Source organism: Zootoca vivipara, chromosome 9 (genome assembly GCF_963506605.1).
Source record: "Zootoca vivipara chromosome 9, rZooViv1.1, whole genome shotgun sequence".
Taxonomy (NCBI): Eukaryota; Metazoa; Chordata; class Lepidosauria; order Squamata; family Lacertidae; genus Zootoca; species Zootoca vivipara.
In genome coordinates this window covers 2,810,012-2,834,485 of record NC_083284.1, presented here as the reverse complement: position 1 = coordinate 2,834,485, position 24,474 = coordinate 2,810,012, and the positions used below count along the sequence as shown (strand labels likewise).

General features: G+C 46.4%; 1 protein-coding gene across 1 annotated transcript in view; it reads left to right on the top strand.

The window, feature by feature from the left end:
• Positions 1-691: 691 nt before the first annotated feature.
• Positions 692-24,474, top strand: part of VAX2 (ventral anterior homeobox 2) — a 45,415-nt gene continuing 21,632 nt past the window's right edge. The window contains exon 1 of the mRNA XM_060279111.1: positions 692-977. Within this exon, the coding sequence (XP_060135094.1) occupies positions 692-977 (286 nt within the window). The remainder of the gene's footprint in view (positions 978-24,474) is intronic.

Sequence of the window (24,474 nt, the reverse complement as noted above, 5' to 3'; positions counted from 1 at the left end):
GAAGGTCCAACCTGGAAGGTTGTGAAGTGCAAGGCGGGGGGAGAAGCCGGAGGGAGGGGGAGGGAGGGGGAGAGGGAGGGAGGGCTCGCTTAGCTGCGCTCTCGCCTCTCGCGCCTGGTCCTCCTTTTCTGCCTTTGCTCATCAGAGGGAGACGGAGGGAGAGAAAGAGAAAGAGGGAGAGGGAGAGAGAGAAGGAGGAAGGCAGGAAGGCAAGAGAGGGATGGAACCGGGCGGCAGGGAAGCTCTCGCCAGCAGGCCGGACCGGTGAAGTTTGGCCGGGGTTGCCGAGCCGAGGGGCACCGGCAGTTTCAATGGGGTTGGGGGCAGCTCAGGAGCCTGGATCCGAGCGGGGAAAGTTTTTAACTCTTCGCCTGCCCGATTGACATCCTTGGGCTCTGCACCTTTCCTAAAGGAGAGCATTCCCGGGAAAGCCGCAGCTTGGAAAAGGAAGAAACCAATCGAGGCGAGGGGTTTCTGGACGCCTCAAGACGGGGAAAACTGGGGGGCAGATCCGCCTCCCAGCACCATGCTGCTGCTGCTGCCGGCCTGGGTCGCCTGGCTGGGCTTCCCGGCCCCCGATTGCTGACCCTCCACTTTCGGGGAGCGCAAACGGGAGGCAGCAAGAGGAGCGGGGGAAAGTGGAGGGGGCAGCCGGCGGATGTTCCATCCCCGGGCCGGGGCGCCCCCAGGCATGAGCGATGGGGGGAGCGAGGCTGGCCGACGCGCCCTCCTCCTGGGGGACCCCGGCGGCGCCCCGGAGCGAGCCCGGGACAAGGAGGCGCGCGCAGGCGCGCTGGAGAGCGCAAAGTTGCGCGGAGGGGCTCCTGGAGGAGGAGGTGGTGGAGGAGGAGGAATCAAAGACCTGACGGCGGGGACCTCGGCTGCCAGCCCCGGCTCCTCCAAGGAGTGCGCCCCGGAGACGGAGAGCCAGCCCTCGGCGGGCGAGGCGGACTACTGCCGCCGGATCCTGGTGCGAGGTAAGGGAAAGCCCCCCCTCCTACTCGCGGCTCTTGTACCCCGGCCTTCCATCCGATCCCAAACCCAACTCCTTCGACCAAAACACACACCTGCTGCATGTATCCCGACCCACCCCCCGCGCGGTCGCGATCTGCCTCCCCCTTCCCCACATCTGTCGCCAAAGTCCGGGTCCAGAGACTCCTTCACCTACCCCCATGTTGGACCCTTTTCACACGCTTCCTGCGCTACCTGATTGTTGTTGTTTTTTTGGGGGGGATTTTAAAAACCAGAACACCTCTGTCCTTCTGCAAAGATGCGCACCTACCATCGCCCCCAGCCATACTCTGCCCCCCATTCCTTCTCCCTCTGCCCCTCGCTTCCTGCCCTTCCCCCTTGCTCTCCAGACCCCAAACCCCGCTGTGCGTTCGCTTCTCCTTGCCCCAACCTGCGCCGGGCCCCTCTCTGCTGCCAGTCTCCTTCGCCCTCTTGAGATCCGACCGGGTTTCGGCTGCCCAGTTCACTGTCTCCAACCGTGGCTGGGCTGCAATTGTGTCCTCCCACCGCCCAGCCAGCCAGCCATCATCTCCCCTCCCCCTCCGCATCTCACCCTCCTTGAATGCTTTCCCTTCTCCAAAAAAGCGGCCCTCCTCTCCCCCCATGTATTCCTACTTCCCATCACATCCCTACCCTACCCGCCCGCCCGCCCGCCCCCCAAAAATCTGGCCCCATATGCTCCTTTCCAGGACCCTCCCGATGGAGCTAGGAAGGGGCACGGCTAGCGATAGGAGTCCGATCGCTAAGGGCGCGGGTGGGCGGCTGATTTGGGCTGGGGGTTTTCTCTGGCGCGGGGGGGGGTTGGGACATTCCAAGCAGGCAATGGCACGGGGGCTGGGGGTGGCATTTGCAGCAGAAGCAGATGGAGACGATTTTTTTTAAAGGGAAACGGTCTTGCCCTTGTCTCTCTCTTCCCCGACTTAGCCCCTTTCCCGGAGCTGCACGTCTTTGGGGGGCAACGCGTGTGCGCGGATGATAATAATTCCAGGTGGCTGCCTTGGCTGGCAAGCTGTTGTCGCAGGAAAACAGCGTCACTGCAGCACCAGCAAGTCAAAAGCTATTTTCTCCCCCCCCCTCTCTCTCGCACACACATCCTGCACCGAGCTCTTGGAAGGAAGGCAGAGGCTGAAAACGTTCCCTTGGGTTCCCCTCTGCTCGTGACCCCCCCCCGGCTCTGCCCACTCAACCCTTTGCCCAAGGCTTTCGAGGATGGGGACGGGACCCCACAGAAAGTGGGTTGGGCAAGGGGGCGGGGGGGCCCTTTCACTGGAATCCAAGCCTGAGATTCCAAGCTGAAAATGCTTCCCCGAATTATTACCCTGTAGACGCACAATAGGCTGAATCCGAAGGAAGCACAAAGAATATTCTCTCAATTCAGAGCTGGTTTGGCTGAAGATGGCAGTAGCAGTTATGTAGGACTAGAAGATTCACACAGCCAGCAATTTGTCTCTCCCTTTTATCTTTCAATCTATCGGTCTTGGGGTGTGGGGGTGGGTGTGTAAATCCTAAAAACCATGACAATCTTCATTAGATGCACGCCATAAATCTCTGTCTTGGTTTGGCTTGTGTTTTCCCATTCTTTCTCTCGTCCCCCCCCTCCCGCTTATCAGGTATCCTTGCTATGAGATTTAGTCTGGAGGCGCGTGAATCTATTTCTCACAAACACAACATTTCAGCTACATTTGCTACATTTTTTACTCGATTGACCCGTCCTCTTTTTCCGCCCGCCCGAATCTAATTATTTTCGTTTCGTGACGTTTCGTTGTTTTTCTCCTTCGTTGCGTTTCGCGATGATAGATGAGTTGTTGTTGCTTGTGGAGAGTGCATGGGTGCTTCTCGCCCACAGTTGCGCTGAAAGGTGGGCAAAATTAAATAAAAGGAATCGCGGGTGAGAACTGAGAAATGCATCCATGCAACTTCTTGCTTTTCTTCCGATGCCTTTGGAGACACTCCGAAAGAAATCTCGGGCGGGCTGCAGGCCTTGCGCCTGGCGAGGGCCGGCTGGTGGTGACTTCTACAGCGGGTCCGGATCCTCTCTAGAATTGGCCCGTTGCTCTTTGCAAAAAACACCCCAAAGGGCTGCGGTGGCGGGGGAGCCATAGCCAAGATGCATCCCCAAGAGAGCAGGGGCGGAGGGCGGGAGAGAAGGAAGGAAAGGAAAGGGCCGAGAAAAAGCCCTCCTTGTCTGGTGGGCCTGAAAAACCACGGCCCTTCATTGTTTGAGTTACTGCCGGGTTTTGCGCCCTAGAGACATCAGCCCTTCCACGTACACACACACACACAACTTGCTTATCTCCTTTTGCAACGAGGTCTTCCCAACGAAACCTCAAAATATTTGAAGCGAATAGATGTATTCTCCTTGCAAAGATATTAAATATATTTTTGCAACGGCGGGAGCGAAAAGATCGGAGAACTGTCTAAAGTGGCGACCAGCCCTGTGTCCCTCTCAAGCTCGCCCGCAACCCCTATGTCTTTCTCGCACCCACCCAAATTGAAGAGGAAGAACAGGCGGGAGAGGGGGTACGGCTTGAATTCTGCAGATTTGAAGTGTGTGTGTAGAAACATAATTTGCCCCTGAGAGATAGGCACGAAGCCTGGGCCTAAACGGCGAATATTTGCAGAAAATCCCACAGAAGGAGAAAGAGAAATGTGGGCCTTTCTTCTTCCTGGGTCCTGCCTATCCCTTGTTCTCCTGTCGCCGTCTGGGCCACCCAGCGAAGCCCCCAGCCATCTTTTCTTCATGGCGCCCTCGCTCTCATCCGTTTCTCTTTCCGTTCCCCCAGCTTAGCCTCGAAGCCTGCGCGAATTCAAGGTGCTTTTTTAGAAAGATTTCCGCGTCACCGTCTCTTTCTCCGTCCTCCTCGCCTGCTTGCTGGGAATATATGGCCGATGCGTGTTTGAATTGGCGGATGGATGGATGGAAGGATGGCTAGATAACGGTAGAGCCATATCGTAGAGCTGAAGGCAAGTACTGTGCGTTTGTACACACCGCCGAGTCACTCTCGATGGTTAAACATGACGGATCCACACCGCCGTGCAGACTCCTGACATTTGCACGGAGAAAATTGCAAAAAACAAAACAAAAACCGTGGCGCGTTCCAGAGCCACTGAGACAAGAATGTGCATTCTTTGTTTAAAATAAGTGATTGATTTAAATTCACATGCACACACATAGGGAAACAAATTTAATAGGCAATAGAGAGAGGCTCGCTTGTACCCCAAGGCCTGGCCGTTTGGCACGCTTTGTTTGCAGTTATTTTCAACGGGAGTTGAAATCAACTTAGATCCAGATAACCTCAAATGGGTGATTGGATCTGGCCAGAAGGGGCAAGATTCAGTCGGATTGCCCAGGCACTTGGGATAGTTTCGGTGGGAGAGTCGAGTGTCTCCTATCGAAATCTACGCGAAGGCGCTTACTTTGGAGCTGGATCGTGCCCTGCTTTGGTTAGCCACCTTACAATGCAATTATGCACGTGTCTACTCAGAAGTAAGTCCCATCGTTTCCCGTTAGGCTCTTTACCCTCAGGAAAGCGCGTGCAGGACTACAGCCTTCGCGTTATCATAACCCTGCAGGGTGCGGTGGCTTTTGCCAAAGATAATATTTGTTCCACTGATGATTTAATTGGTTGTTTTTTTAAGTAGGGTTTGTATATTTGTATGCGTTGTTCACGTAAGAAAGCAGAAAGGGTGAGAGGTAATGGCAGGAGTTTGAGTTGACCTTCGCTGTCATTTGAGGACACAATCGAGGCTGAGAGGAAACAACTTTGAAAGTCATATTGATTCCAGGGCACCAATCCACCGGGAAGTAACCGGTAGAAGTAACTGCGCTTGTCTGTGCAGGAGATTTTCCGCGCTGACCTGCCCAGAGTTATCGCTTGGATCCCTTACACTGGAGAAACAGAGAGGAAATCTGGTCAGTAGAGCTGGCCTTGCTCAATAGAGCAGTTATAAAATATAGCTGGTTGCGCAAGGGGTGTGTGTGTATTTGTAAGCCTCCCCTGCACCTTCCCCTTCTCTCAATTTCGCTTTCCACCTACATGTACCACCATTTGCTAGAGACAGTTGTGTAACCTAACATCTTAGGCCCGTGATCTTTTTATGTAAGTCGCATTAAAACGCGCGCGCACATGCTCCTCCCTGCGGTCCCCGAGTCTCGCTCACCTCTGCTTTCCCCTAACGCGGAGGCACCCCTTAATTTTCTTCTCTAGAAAAATGCCCCTAACTACGAACCAACCTTCCTTCTTTCTCTTGCCTTCCTCTTTTAGTTCCTCCCTTCCCTCTCTGAAAGACACTTGTTTAAAAGCCACCCCACGTACCCTGTTTCTTTTCCTACTGACAGAGAACAGTAACAACAACAACAACAACAACAACAACAACAACAACAACAACAACAACAACAACAATATTACTTCCAGTAGCACCTTAGAGACCAACTAAGTTTCTCATTGGTATAATATTGTTATGTATTGCAACAAAAACATTAACACACATATATTCTTAGTAGGACCCCCACTCTCCCTCCCCCGGCTTGGTCGGTCAACAGATGACCTGCTTCTGAGGGCGTCTGGCCTGGCTTTGGCATCACACACAAGGGAGGGTGTGTGTGGCGGAACCAGCCAAGGAGGCCTCTTGTATGTTTCAGTTTCATTATGTCAATTTCGCCCTAGGACGTTATGGGGAGGTGGGGTTTGTTTAGTTTGCGCGAGGCACATGGCTTTGTGTAAGGGCAGATCTCAAATTTTGCATCTTGCGGGGGCGGGCTGCTGCTGCTGCTGGGAATTTAGGGCGGGGAGGAAAGGGGACCCGAGTGTGTGTGTCTGTGTGTGCGCGCGCGCGCGCGTTTAATGTTTGCGTGCCTACGTGTGTGTGGAACTGGAGTGTGTTCCTGGGTTTGGCCTTATTTTAAAGCTGACGTTTGGAGGATGCACCGGATACCTTGACAGAAGCCGGGGTCATCCCGAGGGCACCAGGACGCTTATACTACAAGCTCCTGCGCTCCCTGGCAAACACTTTAGCAAGCAAAAGCCTGGACGCTCGTTGTGTTGGGACGTGCCTCATCAGATCCTAATCAGCCTGGCTTGAAACTAAGTTATCGAGACAGATTAGGCCGGTAGGTGGGTCGGTAGGTAGGCCGACTGATTATTGCACAGTGGAATTAGAGGGGGAAACGAGGGTCTCATTGGTAGCTAGAATCCGCACTGGGCAGGCGCTACAGGCCGCAAAAGCCGGGCGACACACTAAGTACTTTCAAGTCATATTGATTTAAACGAGAGGGTAAATTGAAATCCCACCCGTGGAAAGCGCTGAGCTCTGGATGGATCGGGCCCAGTGCTCGCTTGCCAGCAAAGCCAAGTGCTTTCGCCTACTTTCCTTGCCTACAAGACGCCCCCCAGAACACGTGATGCGGTTTTATTTCTGCTCAAGTTGTGTGCTATCTAAAATCCTGCCGTGTGTAAACAGAACGGTGATTTATTTGCAAATATCTAACATTGCCTTAGCGAGGTTTTGGGTGGGGGGGGGACACACGACTTCTTTAATTTAATTAAAAATTTTATATAATTTATATAGGACCCGTCCTATATCCACTGGTTTAAATCGCTTACAGTTCACAACTTTAATACAGTATGTGATTTTTAAAAAATGATAAAATGGAAATATTTAGGCCTTTTAAAATCACACACCACGAAAAGGCGTTTGAAAGTCTGTTGATTTCCTTCCGGGGATTGTGGCTGGACTTTACATCCGAGGAACCCAGCAGTGGAAGGCCCCTGGCATCCGAGGAGACCCTGCTCAGGAGCCCGACCAGCTGGGTTGGGCCCCAACTTGGTGTCGACCGAAGAGGAATAAAGGAACAAGCTCTAATTCTGACCATTTCTAGGGCGCCTTTCTCTGTTGCGCGAACGCCTGTCCCTTTTCGAAACCTGCTTCAAGTCGCCCCCGGTGCCATTTTGAGGACGTGGAGCCGCGTTTGGTCTTCCAAACAAGCAGCCAGAGGCCTTCGCGGACCATTTATCCCACGCCACTTGCCTTCCCAACTCCTCGTCTCTTCCCCTTCTTCGAAACCGAAACGCGCCTCCCTTTTCCTGCAGCATCTGATTTTGATCCGAATTGCAAAAGTTAATGGAGAAACGAAGAACCGGAGGAGATTCCGCTTCGCGCTGTCATATTTCCTCCATTTTGCCGCAAAGCCCCTCCACCCCCAGCTCTGACAAAATGGAGTCAAAAAAGGGGTCAGAATCACGAAGGGTGGTAATTCCATAAAAAGGACCCGGGCAGACAGTCCTAAGATCCCTTGGGATCAATGCCCAGAACTCTGCAGGATTGTGATCAAGGCCTGAGGGCGCAAACGCAGCTCTACAACGCTTTTACGCAGAGGCGAAGACCCACTGATTTCAGTCACTTTCAAAACCACCGCAGGTTTATATGTGTGTATCTGAGTGTGATTTATATTTATAACCTTTTTTGGCGCAGCGACTCCAATACATGATCTCTATGGTTTCGAAATGTGCTTCGGTCTCAAGATCCAAGATTTGAGGATGTCTTCCTTCCAGAAATCCGGCCTGGAATTTTCTTCGGGAAGTAAATCCTCTCGCCCTCTTGCAATTTCCGCCCCTACTTTCTCCCTTTTAATTCCGATATAGATTTATTTGTTGGTGCATCTGTGAGAAAATGGAAAATTGTTGCGGATTCGGGGGATAAATGTACAAATTTCATATGAGGAAATATACACTCGGGGTGGATCTGTCCTCCAGGCCTGCTGCTCAAACCCACCCAGGGAACACCGCAGCGGTTTTGCGCAGTAATTTCCGCCGGGCTTGCGGAGACCTTCCCGCCCAGTCGCTTGAGAGCGCCGCTTCCTTATTTATATCAGATAATTTCATGAATTTCATATTCATATTCGAAAACTGTGTAAGAATAGTCACTATTAAATGATAGATCCCAGATTGTATATTTCTTTGTTTTTGAAACGATATAAATTGTGCCTGAGTGTGCGCGCGCTCGCGCGCGCGCTCCTACTTCCTATGGAGAGAGTCCCCCCCCTAACATGCTTTGCGGGGGGGGGGAATTGAACACAATCCAGGGATGCAATTTATCCAGGGAAAAATTATTGGGCGTCACTGAAATAAGCAGGAATTCACTGAGACTCCCTTCATGCCTTCCTTTGTGGCATGAAAACAGAGCTTTAATTACTATTATTTCTTTCGAAATTATTTTTTTCCTATCTTCAAAAACTGCGGGTAACTGCTAAGAGAAAGCCGACTCCCCCTCTCCCCCCGTCATGTTATAACTGTTTTTATTTCACGTTTACAAGGGCACTATGAATATTTCTGGATAATTAATACACCCCAGTTTTGAAGACTTTTACTGAGTGATCCAAACGCAGCAAAGCAAAAAGCGGCTAGATATTCCTTCCAAACTTAAAGAAGTCCACTCCAAGATCAGTCAAAAGGATGGGGATATTTTCGTGGAAGCGAAGAGGGCTGATAGCAATGGGTATTCACATGTAATCAGAACCGAATAAAATCAAGTTTGCTAGGAACCTGCCAGTTACGAGTTTGCTTTTTTAAATATACACCAGCAACAACACCCGTAGCGGCGCAGTCCATTGGCTTATTTTATACTGTAGTGTATTCCCATGTGCCCGTGTATGTAGGCTAATCATTATATGGATAAATTGTGTGTGTTGAGAGAGAGAGATCATCTATCTATCTGGTGCTCAAGCAACATGAAAAGTGCTATACGTACATATGATAGTGCGGGAAATTCTGTAATACCACGCTGGCAGAAAATATACACATAGCGCACACACGACCTACAGGATTCGTGCACACGTATAATTTGCGAGCGCTTTTCTTCAGACGAGGCATCCACGCAGAACGGAAAGGACCCGAGGCTCGAAAATAAGCGCCAAGGGATCCAGTCGATCCAAGGCCTCGCGGCCACTTCTGTATGGGCCGGAGGAGCGATTTGCTCCACGAGAGGGCCTCTGGGCCTCTGCCCGGTCCACGGAGTCGTCGGGACGTCCCGTCCTATGGCCTAGCTTTGCTGAGCCCATCTCCCACAGAGGAACACCGGGCGCGGCGGACCCGGACCCTGCGAATCAGCTCTGCAAACTCCAGGGCTTCGGCTGGACTGATGAAAAAAAAAGAAACCCCCAAGAGTTTGGTAGCATCTAGAAAATGACATACAGTATATTTATTAGGGCAGGTATATTTCGGGGACCTCGTTACCCTTTGGTAAAAAGCAGAGCGGTACTAGGAATCTACAGGCTCCTCGCGGGAGAGAGATCTTTTCAGGGCCCTAATCTCCAGACTGTAAACTATTTTAACAGGCTTGAATCTTTAATTTTGATATTGTTGTCACCCGCCCTGGGGCCTTATAGTGAAAGACGGGGAAGAAATCCAACAAATGGCGTTATTATTTATTTATATTAGGATTATTCATAGGTGCCACGTACCGCGTTCTGCATTTGTAAGAACTAGGTATTTTAGTGTGGCAGCACCAGCACTCTGGAACTCCCTGCTTATTGATATCAGGCAGGCGCTTTCTTTGCATTTTCGGTGGCTGCTAAAAACATTCCTGTTTAGACAAACCCACCCAGATACTTAGAAAGTTGAGGGGAGTTTAAAATCGGCTTTTAGTCTCCTGTTATTTTAACTTTTGGAAAGTTTTATTGTTACCTTAAGTAACAAAATCAAGCGATGCGTAAAGCTTATGAAATTTATATTAATAATTATAGAGATAATATTTGTAATGATAGATAGATAGATGAAAGTGGTCCAACCCTTTCCACTTTCATCTGGAAATATTACTAGAGTTTCCTTCCTTCCCAGAGAGGTGATTTCGATCACAGGTGGGAAGTATTCAGTAATAAACAGGGAGATATAATAGACGATAGAAGAATAAAACAGAACCCACAGGCGAGGCGCCCCTTTCGATGCGCGAATATGTCAATATATGGTCGGCTGTCCCGCCACGTCCCTTGCTTTTTCTCGAAAGCGGATACACTTGGATGTCTCTGGACTTTCTCCTCAAAGTCAGATGAGATCTGGCCGTTGAAAGGGCCTGTGGATCGAAGCCTTTGCATTCTCCTCCCCCTCCGGCTTCAAGGGATCTAACTAGATAGCTGTCTGGGTTTTGCGCAGCGACCGCGTCATGTCCTCGTAACGGCCCCGATCCCCTGGAATGGCAAGATCTGCTTGCTAGGAGAGTTTTCCCATCACCCCCTTCGATCCTCGGCCCCATATTTCTCGTTTGGTGGGAAACTGATACAGTACCAGGAGAGACGAACTAGGGTCAGTCAAATCCAGACACGCGGATCACCAGTTTCCAGCGAGCGGGCGTTTGTGGATGTGGACAGGTAACTGTGAAGGTACCAAGGCCGCTGTCAGAGCACTTTTACTCCACGGACCTCCGTTCCAGGAATTTTGCATTTTTATTTTTATTTTACGCAATGTCTGCTCAGCGCCCGCTGCGCTAAGCGGCCCCTTTGCCCATAAAATACTCGTGTGTGCGTAAATAATACACCATCTGTAATTTATCAATCGATCGATCAATGTTTCCCTCCTCAAAAATCAAAGTTTTCACTGATCCTTCGGCCATAACTCCGAAATGCAAATTCCTTATGGCAATGGTTGTGGTTCCCACCACCGAGAAGAAACACCTCGTTTCTAGCGCAGAAACCATTATTTAGTTATGAAATTATTTGTATACCGCTAGGTCATCTCTCTCTCTCTCTCTCTCTTTCTCTCTCTCTCTCTCTCTCACACACACACACACACAGGCGATTAACAGCAATTTAAACATCAAACCATGCAATAAGACCAGATACACACACACACACACACACATGTATGTATAACATCAATTAAACATTGTGGAGAGATGTATTTTGAATTGCCTGCCCAGGCCTGGTGGAAAAGAAGAGTTCACAGCAGTCTTTAATAATAATAATAATAATAATAATAATAATAATAATAATAATAATAATAATATTTATACCCCGCCCAGACACTTTGGGCAGCTTACAGTACATATATAAAAACCTATAAGATGGCACGATTAAGTGGGGTAAATCAGTTTCCTTCTCCTCTGTTGTTAAGCAACTGATAGATCTCCCCAGACAAGCTGAATTCAAGAATTCGCTGGGAAATATCAGACAAGCTCTGCCGCCTTCGCGGTCCTGCGAGGGGGAAACTCTGCGCGGCCATAATTCCGGTTGGACAGCCGAATCCAAGCGGTTCCTGCGCCCCTCCATTCCCAGTCCGGAGGAAGAATCCGCCTCCTTTGAAAATTGACAACAACCACAAGGTTTACTCAAAAAAGAAGAGAGGGAGTGAAAAGGAGGAGAGAAGGAGAAGCCAAACCGAAAATACTATTGCACCATCACCACGCACAAACACTCGTGGCGCCCCTACTTTTGAAAGATCTCTGTCTAGTTCTTGGCCCGGGGTGGGAGTAGCGGATTCACACGTGCGCCCGTGACCGCTGAACCTGGCGCATTCCCCCAGCTGGGAGACGATGGTTGCCGCTGGGTCCTTATTAGAATCATAGAATTGTAGAGATGGAAGCTTCTAGTCCACCCCCACCCCAAAAGTGCATTTATGGTGAAACGGCTTCCGGAAATTTTATTTCATTTTATGGGAAGCGATTGATGAATAACCCTTGGAGACCGTGGGCTTCACTGGGGTATTCCATCACGTGTGAAGCGCACCATTCAAATTTCATTACCCGCTTTACAACTTCCTGATATATTTGGGGCAGGGAGAGGGAGTGTCCCTGAGAAGCGAGGTGCGGGTCAGCTCCCCATGCCTGATTATTATTATTTTTTAGAAGAGCGCGGGGAATCCTCTGAGGCTGAGCATGTGCAGCTTGGCCTTTTAAACTCGCTTAAATTATAGCTCCATCCTGACTGTGGGAATTAAAAAGGGATCGGTTTCTGCAGCCTCGAGTACATTTCCTTTGGAATTAAGAGCCATTGTGTTGCACTGCAACAGTTGCAGGGCAGGGAAATATGTTTTAAAAGGAAAGATACTAAAAGGAGCATCTGTAGCTATATGTGCATTCCTGGCTGCTAACCGAGATGGCAAAGAGGCAGAATTCAGGCCGCAGCTGCACCGGTGAGCCTGGCCTGGAGTGTTCGCCTGGTGCTGCTGGCCGCTGCAAATTTTGGAAACGGCTGAGCTGCGAGGTCCTGGGTTCAGTCCTAGGGAAGAGTATACGGTAAAGGCCCCGACTTTACTCAAAGTAAGTGCAAGGTGGGGTGCTTCTTCTGTTTTGATTTGACCGTCTTTCTCATGAGCAAGCCCCCTTGAAGCGAATGAGAGATGCAGACGATGCATCTTTAATGCTTAGAATAGATTGATATAGCCTGCACTGATGAAGTGTGCATGCACACTAAAGCTCATACCAAAATAAAAACTTAGTTGGTCTTTAAGGTGCTACTGAAGGAATTTTTTAATTTTGTCTCTATATATTAGCATTCTATTAGGCTATATGTTTGAGCTTTGATTCCTGCATTGCTGCAGGAGTTTGGACCAAGCGATCCTAATTCTACAGTTCGATGATTCTATACCCCACCACAATGCACCCCAACAGGAAAAAAACAACAATTGCACCATAATAATAATATCAGCCACTTACTACACAGAAGGTCTCAAAGTGGCTTATAAAAATACCACACCTACAATCACCACAGGGAACTAACCAACTTCATTTACCAAGAGTGCCCATCTTGCAATATTATATAAAGGAAAAAGCCAGCCACACTCTGCTAAAATATGAACCCCCAAATAGGCAGGGTCACCCTAAAACATATGATCCCAATTAAAAGTCTAGCGTTTCTATCTTGTATTTTTATGTTGTGAACCACAGTTAGGGCAGTAATAAATTTAATAACAATCGTAATAATAATTAATAAAATGAATACTCATGAAAAGGCCTGTTCACAGCGGCCAGCTTCTGATCTCCACCTTCAGAGGGGGCACATGAAGAGGAGACTCCAGAGACACAGAGGGGCTGGCTTCGTTCATGTGGGGAGAAGCGGTCCTTCCTTGAGGTCCTGGACTCCTCTCAGGCACACCAAAGCTTTCTAAATCAAAACCAGCATTTTCAACTGAACCTGGAAACCAGTCATTTAACTCATGCAATTCAAGGCTGCTCTCTCTAAGCAGCCATAGAGCAGGATGATCAGGTTTTATATCACATCCGATATATATGTGGGGTTGGTGGAAGGGGCTTCACCAATTGACACCTTCAGCACCTCCAGTTTAATAATAATAATAATAATAATAATAATAATAATAATAATAATAATAATTTATTATTTATACCCCCGCCCATCTGGCTGGGCTTCCCCTGCCACTGTGGGCGGCTTCCAACAAACATTAACATACATCAAATATGACAGATTAAAAACTTCCCTAAACAGGGCTGCCTTTAGGTATTTTCTAAATGTCAGGTAGTTGTTTATCTCTCTGACGTCTGATGGGAGGGTGTTCCACAGGGCGGGCGCCACTACCGAGAAGGCCCTCTGCCTGGTTCCCTGTAGCTTTGCTTCTCGCAGTGAGGGAACCGCCAGAAGGCCCTCGGCGCTGGACCTCCATGTCTGGGCAGAACAATGAGGGTGGATAGTTACAGGTAGGTAGCCGTGTTGGTCTGAGTCGAAGCAAAAATAAAAAAATTCCTTCAGTAGCACCTTAAAGACCAACTAAGTTTTTATTTTGGTATGAGCTTTTGTGTGCATGCACACTTCCTCAGATACTCTTGAAATGAGGGTGGAGACGCTCCTTCAGGTATACTGGACCGAGTTTGGTATATTTGGGTTGTTGATTTTTTGACATGTACTGCTGGAACTGTGTAGATGAAGAAGTTAATAACATATTTGCAAATCTGCCTCTTCATGTATCTTTCTGTTCTTTACAGATGGCCAAAGCCACAGTAATTTTCAGTACATAAAATGCCAGTGGACAGCGTCTATTGGGAAGGTCTCCTGAGCAAGACCCATTGCTATGGATGGGAGATGTGTAGTAGTAGCACCTTCCACATGCATAGCATCCAGTGACTTGAAAGGGACTTGTGCAGGAGATGCTCCCAATTGACCATATCCAACAATTCCCCCTTAGCTACCACATGGAACACTTCAAGATGATTTGTTGATCGAGCATTCCTTATGATCTTTTTGCAGGGAATTTAGATATTTGTTCCTCCATGAGCATTTGTTCTGATAAGTTTGCAGGGAGGTTAGACAACAAAGAGTGTTAACTTCACACTTTCCAGTGTGGTTCTCCATCACATTCCTTATCACAAAACTCTGATCTCTTGAGATAGCAGGCTTGTTGTGCAAAAACCTCCTAATCAAGGGCCTATTTTCCTAGTTCGTTGCCAGTCATCTGTCTCGCTCAACTCTGCGGAATGAGCGACAAAATGTCCTGTTGTCTAGGCCAGACAAATAGCTGCAGAAGATTGCCTTGCTTCTGGAAACAACATTTGGAATCAATGGCATATTCTTCTGGGCTGTGTCTTTAGGATTGGAAGAAGTGGAACTTTAGTCCCACTAAAATGATCTGGGCTGCTCTCGATAGAGGTTTTTAGAGGCTTCCTCCAAAAATATTCTCTCTCTTTCTCTCCTCTCTCCTGCCCATTAGACTTAGAGACATTCTTCCTCCCCACAAGTTCATCCTTTGTACCCACATCCTTCTTATGGGGACATGTGGGTGCTGCCAAGTCATTGCTCACCGGCCACCCTCTCACTCTTGCGTTTTAAAATATTTTGCGTTTTTATATTGTATTTTTATGTTGTGAACCTCCCGGAGATCTAAGGGATGAAGGGCAGTATACAAACAAACATGCATTTTATGGACTTCCACGATGTTAAGAGAACCAGCAATTTATTTAAAAATTTCATTGTCACGACACTATAAACAAGAGCAGGCAGGCAAGAGAAGAGCATGATGAACATTTCAATCCAGATGAAGAGTTTTGAAAGGCAGGTGCAAAACTATCCAGCAGAAAAGAGGACCCTCTGCTAAGTCATAGAATCGTAGATTTGTAGAGTTGGAAGGGTCCCCCAAGGGTCATCTAGCCCCACCCTGTGCAATGCAGGAATCTCAACTAAAGCATCCGCGACAGGTGGCCACCTAACCTCTGCTTAAAAATCTCCAAGGAAGGGGAGTCTACCACCTTAAACAATGCCTCTGTTGTTACTAGGCTGCGGCCACTGCGGAAGGATAGAAAATCCAGGATTTGTTTCCAGGTAGATGGAGGCAGAAAATAACAAGCTAGATAAGGATAAAGCAGGCGGTGGGAATAGATGGGGAGGCTCAGATGGGAAGGGATGTTTTGGGGTGTCAGCTGAGCAAGGAATCTGATTAACAGATGACAAGTTGTTGAACTGGCCCACCTTCTTCTTCTTCTTCTTCTTTATTTGCATTTGTTAGTAACTTTATACAAAAGAATCTGGAGGCAACTGAGTAACAAGATAAAATACAAGCAGGTGAAATCAATGCTGTGAAGCCACATCAAATCAACAGCATGCAATGAAAAATTCCTATGATGCTCAGCCAACAATACAAGTCCTGCCTCCATCCTACCTATTAACTTAAACCCACAGAAGGGATTCTTTAGCTGTGATTCCTGCATTGCAGGGGGTTGGTCTAGATGACCATTGGGGCACCCTTCCACCTCTACGATTCTATGATTTTATGAAAAGCCCGAGAAGATGAACATACCTTAGCCCAGTGCCTTAAAACATTGCCAGGCTTGGAGCCATTACTGTACTCTTTTTGCTGCCTGCTTAAAACGTTTTTGCTCTCAACATGTAGAAGTTACGTTTGCTTTATTTATTTATTTTAATAATCTTTTCCAATATTTTAAAGACCCGCTTTAACAGCTTTTTAGCAATAATTTTCATCTTTAATTTTATATTCTTGTAAACCACTGAGACCTATTTGACACTCAAGAAGTATATACACTTTGTTAAATAAATAAAACTACGGTAAATAAAATAAATGGTGGCGGTGGGGATTTTCATTTAGCCCAACCAGGTTTGAGTGGAATTTGAGGAGCAGTCCTTGTGTGGGAGATCCTTGGGAGGGCAGGAATGAGAAATGCGAGGAGGGAAGTCAAGGTGGTGGAAGGGAAAGGGAATAGAAAACTCTCTCAATTTGTTTTGAGGAGATGAACTGAGAGCCCCTGAAGGTGAGAGGGAGCTAATATTTCCCTTGAACGAAGAAGGAAAGAATCTGGAAATAGATCGGAGCGGAATATTGTGAGATAGTTGGCGTATGAACTTGGATTAAGTTCTTGTACCCGTTTGTTGTTTCTTTTGCTGCACATTTTAATTGTGAGGTTTGCTTATGGAATTGCTTTCTTGCTTGCTTTAATTATGCACTTTTTTGTTAATTGGTATTTTATATTTGTAAACTGCTTAGAAGCCATTTTGGCACTTCAGGAGTATATAGAACAATAGTCCAAACATACGCAAGTCTGAGAAAACACACCGTGCAGAATTGAATATCTGAAAGCCCACTCTAATTTGTTTATTTATTTCATAAAATCTGTACACTGCTTGATTGTAAAATTTGAGATTTGGGATTTTGAGATTTGGTTGTTATCTCAAAAAAAGATAAAACAGTAAATAAAAATAATAAAAACAATAATTTAAGGCTTTTGGAAAGCTAAAATAACAGTAGACTTGAAACAGATTAAAACTCACACCAACCTTCTACGTACATAGGTGAACAGGCTTGTCTGAACAAACATGGGAAGTTCAGGATAGTGGAGATAGCAACCTAGGAGAGGGTACAGTTTTTGGCGGCGGCTGAGCTGTGGAATTTCCTCCCCCAGGTGTCTGTCTGGTGCCTAAACTGTACAGCTTTAATCATATTCTGAAGATGCACCACTTCCGCCTGCCTCTCTCCCCTGAGATAACCTATTTTTAGAGTCCACCTTAGTCTTCCCCATTGCAAATGGTTTTAACGGATCTTAATCTTGTATTTGTATATTGTGGCAACTCTACCTGGGACTTTATGGAGAAGGGCGGGTAAGAAATCAAAATCAGTAATGGTAATAATAATGTGGATTTGAAGATGCAAGCACATGGCTTGAGCCTTTCCAGATCCTCTGTCTCTTACGAAGTAAATGTTGTCCCTAAACCCAAATCCTTGTGGTGTGGCTCTCACTGAGACAGAAAGGTGTGTCTGCCTCAAATAATTCCCCATGCTCACATACCCTCCAATATTTGCCAAGGAGTGTGGTGGAGTCTCCTTGTTTGGAGGTCTTTAAGCAGAGGCTTGACAGGCATATGTCAAGAATGCTTTGATGGTGTTTCCTGCTTGGCAGGGGGTTGGACTGGATGGCCCTTGTGGTCTCTTCCAACTCTATGATTCTATGATTTCTTTGATGAAAATAGGGATGTCAAATATCATAATAATGTTAATAATAATAATAATAATAATAATTTTATTATTTATACCCTGCCCATCTGATTGAGTTGCCCCAGACACTCTGGGCGACTTCCAATATCTATCTATCTCGTTAAAAAAAACTTCAGATGTCTTCTAAAGGTTGTATAGCTACTTATCTCCTTGACTCAGGGGTTGCATAACTCCATACCCTCCAACATTTCCCCAAAGAAACTAGGGACACCCTAGGGAAAAATGGGACATTTCTGGATCAGATCAGAAACCGCAGCGGCTTCTGTAAATCTGGGAGTGTCCTTGGAAAATAGGGATAGTGGGCGGGTCTGTGGTCAACTTGCTAAGTAGGGGTATCGCTTTGTGAACTCCGGAATCTTTGCAGTGAAGTTCTGGTGGGGTTTCCAAGGCAGCTTATGAAAGGCTGATGGTGAATAAATGGGTTGTGTGCTATGCACACTGCAGTTCACTTATGTAATTGTTGATCTCTTCCCGTAAGAAATGGCTATCCCCCATAGCTCTTGAAAGCTGCGTGTATCAATTATATATATCTCCTTCAAATCGCATCAAATTTTCCATGACACAAACCCTCCCTCTCTCCTTTCCTCTGCAAAATTACCTCAAATGCTCGGCTTATCTTTTTCTGTCTCCCTGGACTGGCCGGGCCATCATACATTTTGCAAAGATGCAAATTCATATCACTAAAAATCTCCTGCTTTTACAGCGAGCTGAACCTGGGCTCATCTCATGTGGTGCCTCTGTTCATTCTGAAGCTTCAGTGTCAATGGCTTCAATGTACACATCTCAAATTTGCCCAAGGCCCTCAGTGACATTTGCACCGGAGGGTATAGCTAGCTCCACCTGCATTCATGATTTACTTACACATGTTGTTTCTGAAAGTTTTATAAATAACTTTAAGCCTGGTGCTGTTTCCGGGACTCCTTTTCTTTTGCACATTAAAACTTTTGTTTTTTTGCAGTGGATGAAACTTACTTCCAAGTAAATGGGCTTAGGGGGGCATATCTGGTGTACGTTCTCCTGCAAAAGTGCTTTCAAATGAGTGGGAAAGTCAGAAAAACTCAATTCCTGCATGGACTCCCCCTTCAGTCCTAAAAAGCCTCAGGAAAAGCATCATTTGGAGTTGTAATAATGAATCCAAAACTACTACTATATAGAAGAATTGGATGGGATCCAGACTTTGCTGTGCTTAGAGTAGGCCTATTGCATACCCTCCAAGTGTCCCTATTTTCCAGGAACAGTCCCGGAATTACAGAAGCCGTCCCGGTTTCTGATCAGATTGCGCAATGTCCCGGTTTTCCTTTTTCCTCCCCTCCACGTCTTGGAGAACAATTAAAAGTGCGTGTTTGTAGGTGCAACAACGAAGTTCCGTTCCTATGGAAAATAAAATCCCTGCACCAGATGAAGGAAATTGTGCAGCTGGCGTACAAAGCCCTTCCTATAATTTCAAAGGAAAAGGTCACCAATCCACTTTAAATTCTTTAACTCCAAGGCTTCCGCAGCCAGCCATTTCTTAGGAATCACCTTGGGTGTATATTCTTTTTTTGTAAATGGAGCCTTGCACCACAGGAGTATTTAAATAAATAAAAATACACAGCAAACCATGGTTCTGCCCCCCCCCCAAAGGCTTGCATCCCTAAAAAAGTCCTGGCTACGCCCATGCCTTAAACCAGGCACCCCCAAAATGCGGCCCTCCAGATGTTTTGGCCTACAACTCCCATGATCCCTAGCTAACAGAACCAGTGGTCGGGGAAGATGAGAATTGTAGTCCAAAACATCTGGAGGGCCGAAGTTTGGGGATGCCTGCCTTAAACTGTCTACTGAGAAGTACTTCCCACTGTATTCAGTGGAGTTTACTCACAGGTAATTTGGTAAAGACTGGGAAGCCTTACACAGTAACCCTAAGCATTTTTACTCAGAAGTAAGTCCCTACTCAGTTCAATAGGATTTACTCTCTGGTATGTTCCTGATCATTCTCACAGTTTCCATTACTACTACTACTACTAATTATTTCCTACCCTTTTTTCATTGACAGGGACTTAAGGCAAGCTCACAGCTAAAATTCCTTCAGTAGCACCTTAAAGACCAACTAAGTTTTTATTTTGGTATGAGCTTTTGTGTGCATGCACACTTCTTCAGGTATCTGAAGAAGTGTGCATGCACACGAAAGCTCATACCAAAATAAAAACTTAGTTGGTCTTTAAGGTGCTACTGAAGGAATTTTTTTTATTTTACTTCGATCCAGACCAACATGGCTACCTACCTGTAGCTAAAATTATATTTCATTCTGTTTATCTGTGGAAGGTGTTGTACACAATCCCTTCCCTTGCACAATTCTTCTTTGCAACGACCCTGGGAGGAAGGTTAGGTGGAGAGGTTGCAATTGGCTCAAGGTGACCGATATTCAGAGGCGTAGGAAGGGGGGTGCGTGCGGTGGGTGCGGTCTGCCCTGGGTGTCATCACTGAGAGGGGTGACAAAATGGCAAAATTTGTTTTTTTTTAAAAAAACAACTCCCGCTCCCACCACATGCCCCTTCCTACACCACTGCAGAAGCACTCTCCCTTTGAGTGATTTCCAGAAACCAGAAGCAATGCTGCCTCCATCTTTGCACATAGAGCTCCGGAGGCGCGCAGGGGGAGCGTGAGCCTGGGGCCACCTCGCTGCACCTCTCAGCTGTTCAGTTGAGGCGGCCTCAGCCTCCCACTCCCCACGCAAAGCTCCACAGGCACGCGGGGATCGCTGGGAGCGCGAGCCTAGGGGCGGGGCTGCCTCCTCCCGCTCTCTGCTCCGCTGCAGCCTGCAAGACCCTGCTGATCATGCTGGCTGGCGGGCCCCGCTCGCCCTTCTGCCGCTGCCGCTTCTCTGCCGCTCCCTGCGCACCTCCGGAACTTCTCGCCAGGAGTGCAAGCCTGGGGCCGCCTCGCCCGCCTTTCAGCTGTTCAGAGGAAGCAGCCCCAGGCCTGCGCTCCCTGCGCGCCTCCGGATAGCGGCCTGAGGCAGCCCCAGGCAGCACCGGCGGGCGGCCTGGTCAGCGCCCCCTCCATTTTGGCGCCCTAGGCCATGGCCTAGGGCGCCAAAATGGAAGCGCCGGCCCTGGCTGCAAGATGCACGCACCACACCGAGCATCTGAGCGGCTAGCTACACTGCTGCCGATATTGATGTCTACACGATCAGGGCCGGGTTTAGCTTTGATGAGGCCCCAAACTACTGAAGGTAATGGGGCCCTTTATATGTCCAGCTATCCTTTGTCAACAACAAATGGTCGCTGTTTTTAGTATTGAATATATGCTATATGGTAATTTATGGATGCAGAATGTATGCACCCTATATATAGAAATGAGCAAACCAGTGATATTTTAGGGAGCAGGCTAGCAGGCGGCGCCCATGACTTACATCATAGGAGCCCACACAACACAAAACAAAACACTGTTGCTGTATGTAGGCTTTATTTTTTTTTTATCTTCTAATTTGGAAATGTACATCCAGGATTTTTTCCCTTTAAATTTTTTTGGGGGCCCCAAGAGAGTGGGGCCCTAAGCTATAGCTTGTTTAGCTTATACGTAACTCCAGCACTGACGATGCCAATGTGTGTGGGAGATCGAACACGGGAGAAGCTTCCTGATGTAGAATAGGATGTTCCTATTTTCATTGGAGAATTTTTCCCCCATTGGAGAAATGTTGTTGTTGTTTTTTTGGGGGGGGGGAGATGCTATTGAAACCTAACTGCATCTTAAGAGCTGCTTCTGACGCCCCAGTTAGCTGCCTGCATACAAAGGCAACTAGAGCGAGGAGCCCACAGAATAGGACCTTTTTGCTGGTGGCCCCACTGCTGTTATTTGATCCTGCTTGAAGTTTGACAGGTTCCATCTTTCTATCGGCTTTCAAGTCCTTTCTTGTAATGGCTAGTCTGCGATGGTGCCTGGGTGTTTTCATATGGTCATGTCAGTCCATGCTGACATGGACTTGAAAATAAAGTGTTGGGAATACAGCAGGGGGGGGGGAAGGGTTCAGCAAAATCTAGATTGGGACAGAGCAGGAGTGGGGTAAGGGGGAATTGGGCTAATTCTCATTGGTTGGTAAAACAGGGTTTGAATCCGGAAAGTATTAAGGAGCTGGCTGAAATCTCTGGAGACACCGATTCCAAGGAAAGGGGGTAGATTTAGTTTTGAGAGTGGGAATAAAAAGGGGGTAAAAGATTTTGAAAATTAGTTTGAATATTTTTGGGCAAAAGTGCAGAGAATATTGGGTAATTAAGGTAAAGAGAAGTATGAAGGGCCAATGGTAAAAAAGAAGTTATAAGTTGGAAGAAAGAATGTAATTTTAGAGCTGGAAACTGCAATAATTAGTGAATTATAAAGAACTCAAGGAGGGGGAATGAGGAAGTCCGAAATGTTTAGATTTGAAATTGAAAAAATATGATTATGTCTTTTTATTATTTTTAAGGGTTTTCTCTTTCCATTTTTTCTTTATTATCTATAATTAATAGAGCTAAATAATTATCTATAAATAAGAGAGCTAAGAGGTATCTTGATGATGTTTAGTTAAGACTCTGGAAATGTTATGGATTAATTATAAAAGAATGGTAAGGAAGATAAGTGAAGAACAATGAAGAAATAAGACGTGATGATATTGTTCTATATTTCTGTATTTTTTAAAAAAGTTTTTGTATTTTCTTTTTTCTTTTTCTCTCCCCCCCTATTTTTCTTTCTCGTTTTATGTAAAACTCAATAAAAATTAATTTTTTTAAAAAAAGAATTGGACCTTTTTGCTGGTGGCCCCACTGCTGTTATTTGATCCTGCTTGAAGTTTGACAGGTTCCATCTTTCTATTGGCCTTTCAAGTCCTTTCTTGTAATGGCTAGTCTGCGATGGTGCCTGAGTGTTTTTGGTATGGTCATGTCAGTCCATGCTGGTTTTAGAAATATTTAGGACTGTTTTGAAATGCCTGTTTTTAGCTTGCTTTAAAAAATTGTATTATGTTTTTTTTGTGTGTATATTTTTGTAATCCACTTTGGGAAACGTTTTATTTGAAAAATGGTCTACACACACACGTATATATATATATGTGTGTGAATAATAATAATAATAATAATAATAATAATAATAGGAGTTAACAGGCCTACTACTTTCAAATATTTATTTAATGGCATCAATGAAGTGCTTTACATAAAATATCTCAAGGCCATTTCACAATAAAATCATCAGCTGCAAAACAATTACACAGCTTCATATGTAAAAACAATTACAACAATTTAAAAACAGAAACCTTTCACTGGTTAAAACAATTTAAAAATAATTTCATACATAAAAACAATTTAAAAAACAATTTTAAAAAAACAAGTTCATATGTAAAAACAGTTCCAAATCCAGTACAGAATACAGTTTGAGATGAAGAGCTCCACTTAAAAGGATTTTGGGGAGGCTAGCCATATTCTAAGCATGGCAAAATCAGGATCCAACCCTATATCATTAATTAGTTGTGGCTACCTTTCCTCCATGTTGGGAAAGATGGAGGGCACTAGGAGAAGGGGACGTCAGAGGACAAGATGGGTGGACAGTGTTCTCGAAGCTACGAACATGAGTTTGACCAAACTGCGGGAGGCAGTGCAAGACAGGAGTGCCTGGCGTGCTATGGTCCATGGGGTCACGAAGAGTCGGACACGACTAAACGACTAAACAACAACACCTTTCCTCCAAAGAATGTGAGGCAGGTTAACTTTTGAGGCAGGGCCTGCCTGAGAATTATCCCTTGAATGTTGTGTTAGAGTGACGATTCGAATCCGTATCTCCCTACTTGAAGCCCAGCACTTCAACCATTAAATCCCACTGGCACTACAAGATACATTGCCATTGCACACACAGAGAGAAATAAATATGTGGGGCATTTTCAGAATTCACACATGCCCCAAACAGGAACGAAAGGCGTTCTGCTTTCTAGTGTCTCCTATGAAAATGGCTTTTTCCTACAATCAGTTCATCAGTTTATCAATGTTTTTATTTTACAGCATCACACAATTGTTTTCTTTTAAGAATAATAGATCTGTCAACTCAGCCCAGGGCCTTGCTCAGAATAGAACACATATCACAGCATCCTGGATGTGGAGTGTATCAACATGATGATGATCAAATGATGATGATCATCATCATCATTTGTATGCCAGCCTTCATCCGTCGATCTCAGGGTGGTTCACTACCCCATTTGTAGCACAAAAGATTCCCATTCCAGAATCTTTCAGGCTTGTCCGCAACCTGCTTTCAGTCTAGATTGATTCTAGATCCCGCCACCCCTAAGAGTGGGGGTGGTGACTTGAAACATCCTCAAGTTGTCCATACTCTTTGCTCCCTGCACATGTCCCAGGTAAATGAAGAAGGAAGTGGGGGTCACGATTTCAGTCCAACCACAATGTTGTCAGATCCCACTGCTGGGACCACCAGCATCCGTTTTCAAATGCAGACACTGCAGAGCAATCACTGGTGGCTGGCAATATTTTGGCTTCTGTCATGGATTCTTTAGTTGTGATCGTAGAATTCCAGGGGGTTGGACTAAATGGCCCTTGGGGTTACTTCAAACTCTACAATTCTATGATCCTATCAATGACATAATTCTTGGAACCCATCAATTTGCACCCATCGTCCAAAACCTAAACGCAGAAAAACTTGTAAAAAGTGAAGAAAACTTGCTTCCAGTTGCATGCAGTTTCCGCCCCGCCTATTCATTATCCAAATCCCTTCCCCCTGAATTAAATGAATCCAGGGCACACAAGAACATTTATGCTTAGAGACACATGGCAGCGGCCGGGGGAGGAGGGGGGGGACACACCTCTTTGCTCTGCTTTTGGAATAGGATTGGCTGAGTCGTGCTAAGCGTTGAGGAGATTGACAGAAACGCCTTTCTTGATTCAATTTGTGCGCAATGTTGGGGGGGCAGGAAAAAAAGTGTGCGGCTTTGAGATTTGAAGGAGGAAATGTTTAAAAATGTCTTGGCATTTTGCAATGTAGGACAGCTGCGTCCCAGTAACTGAAGCGGATC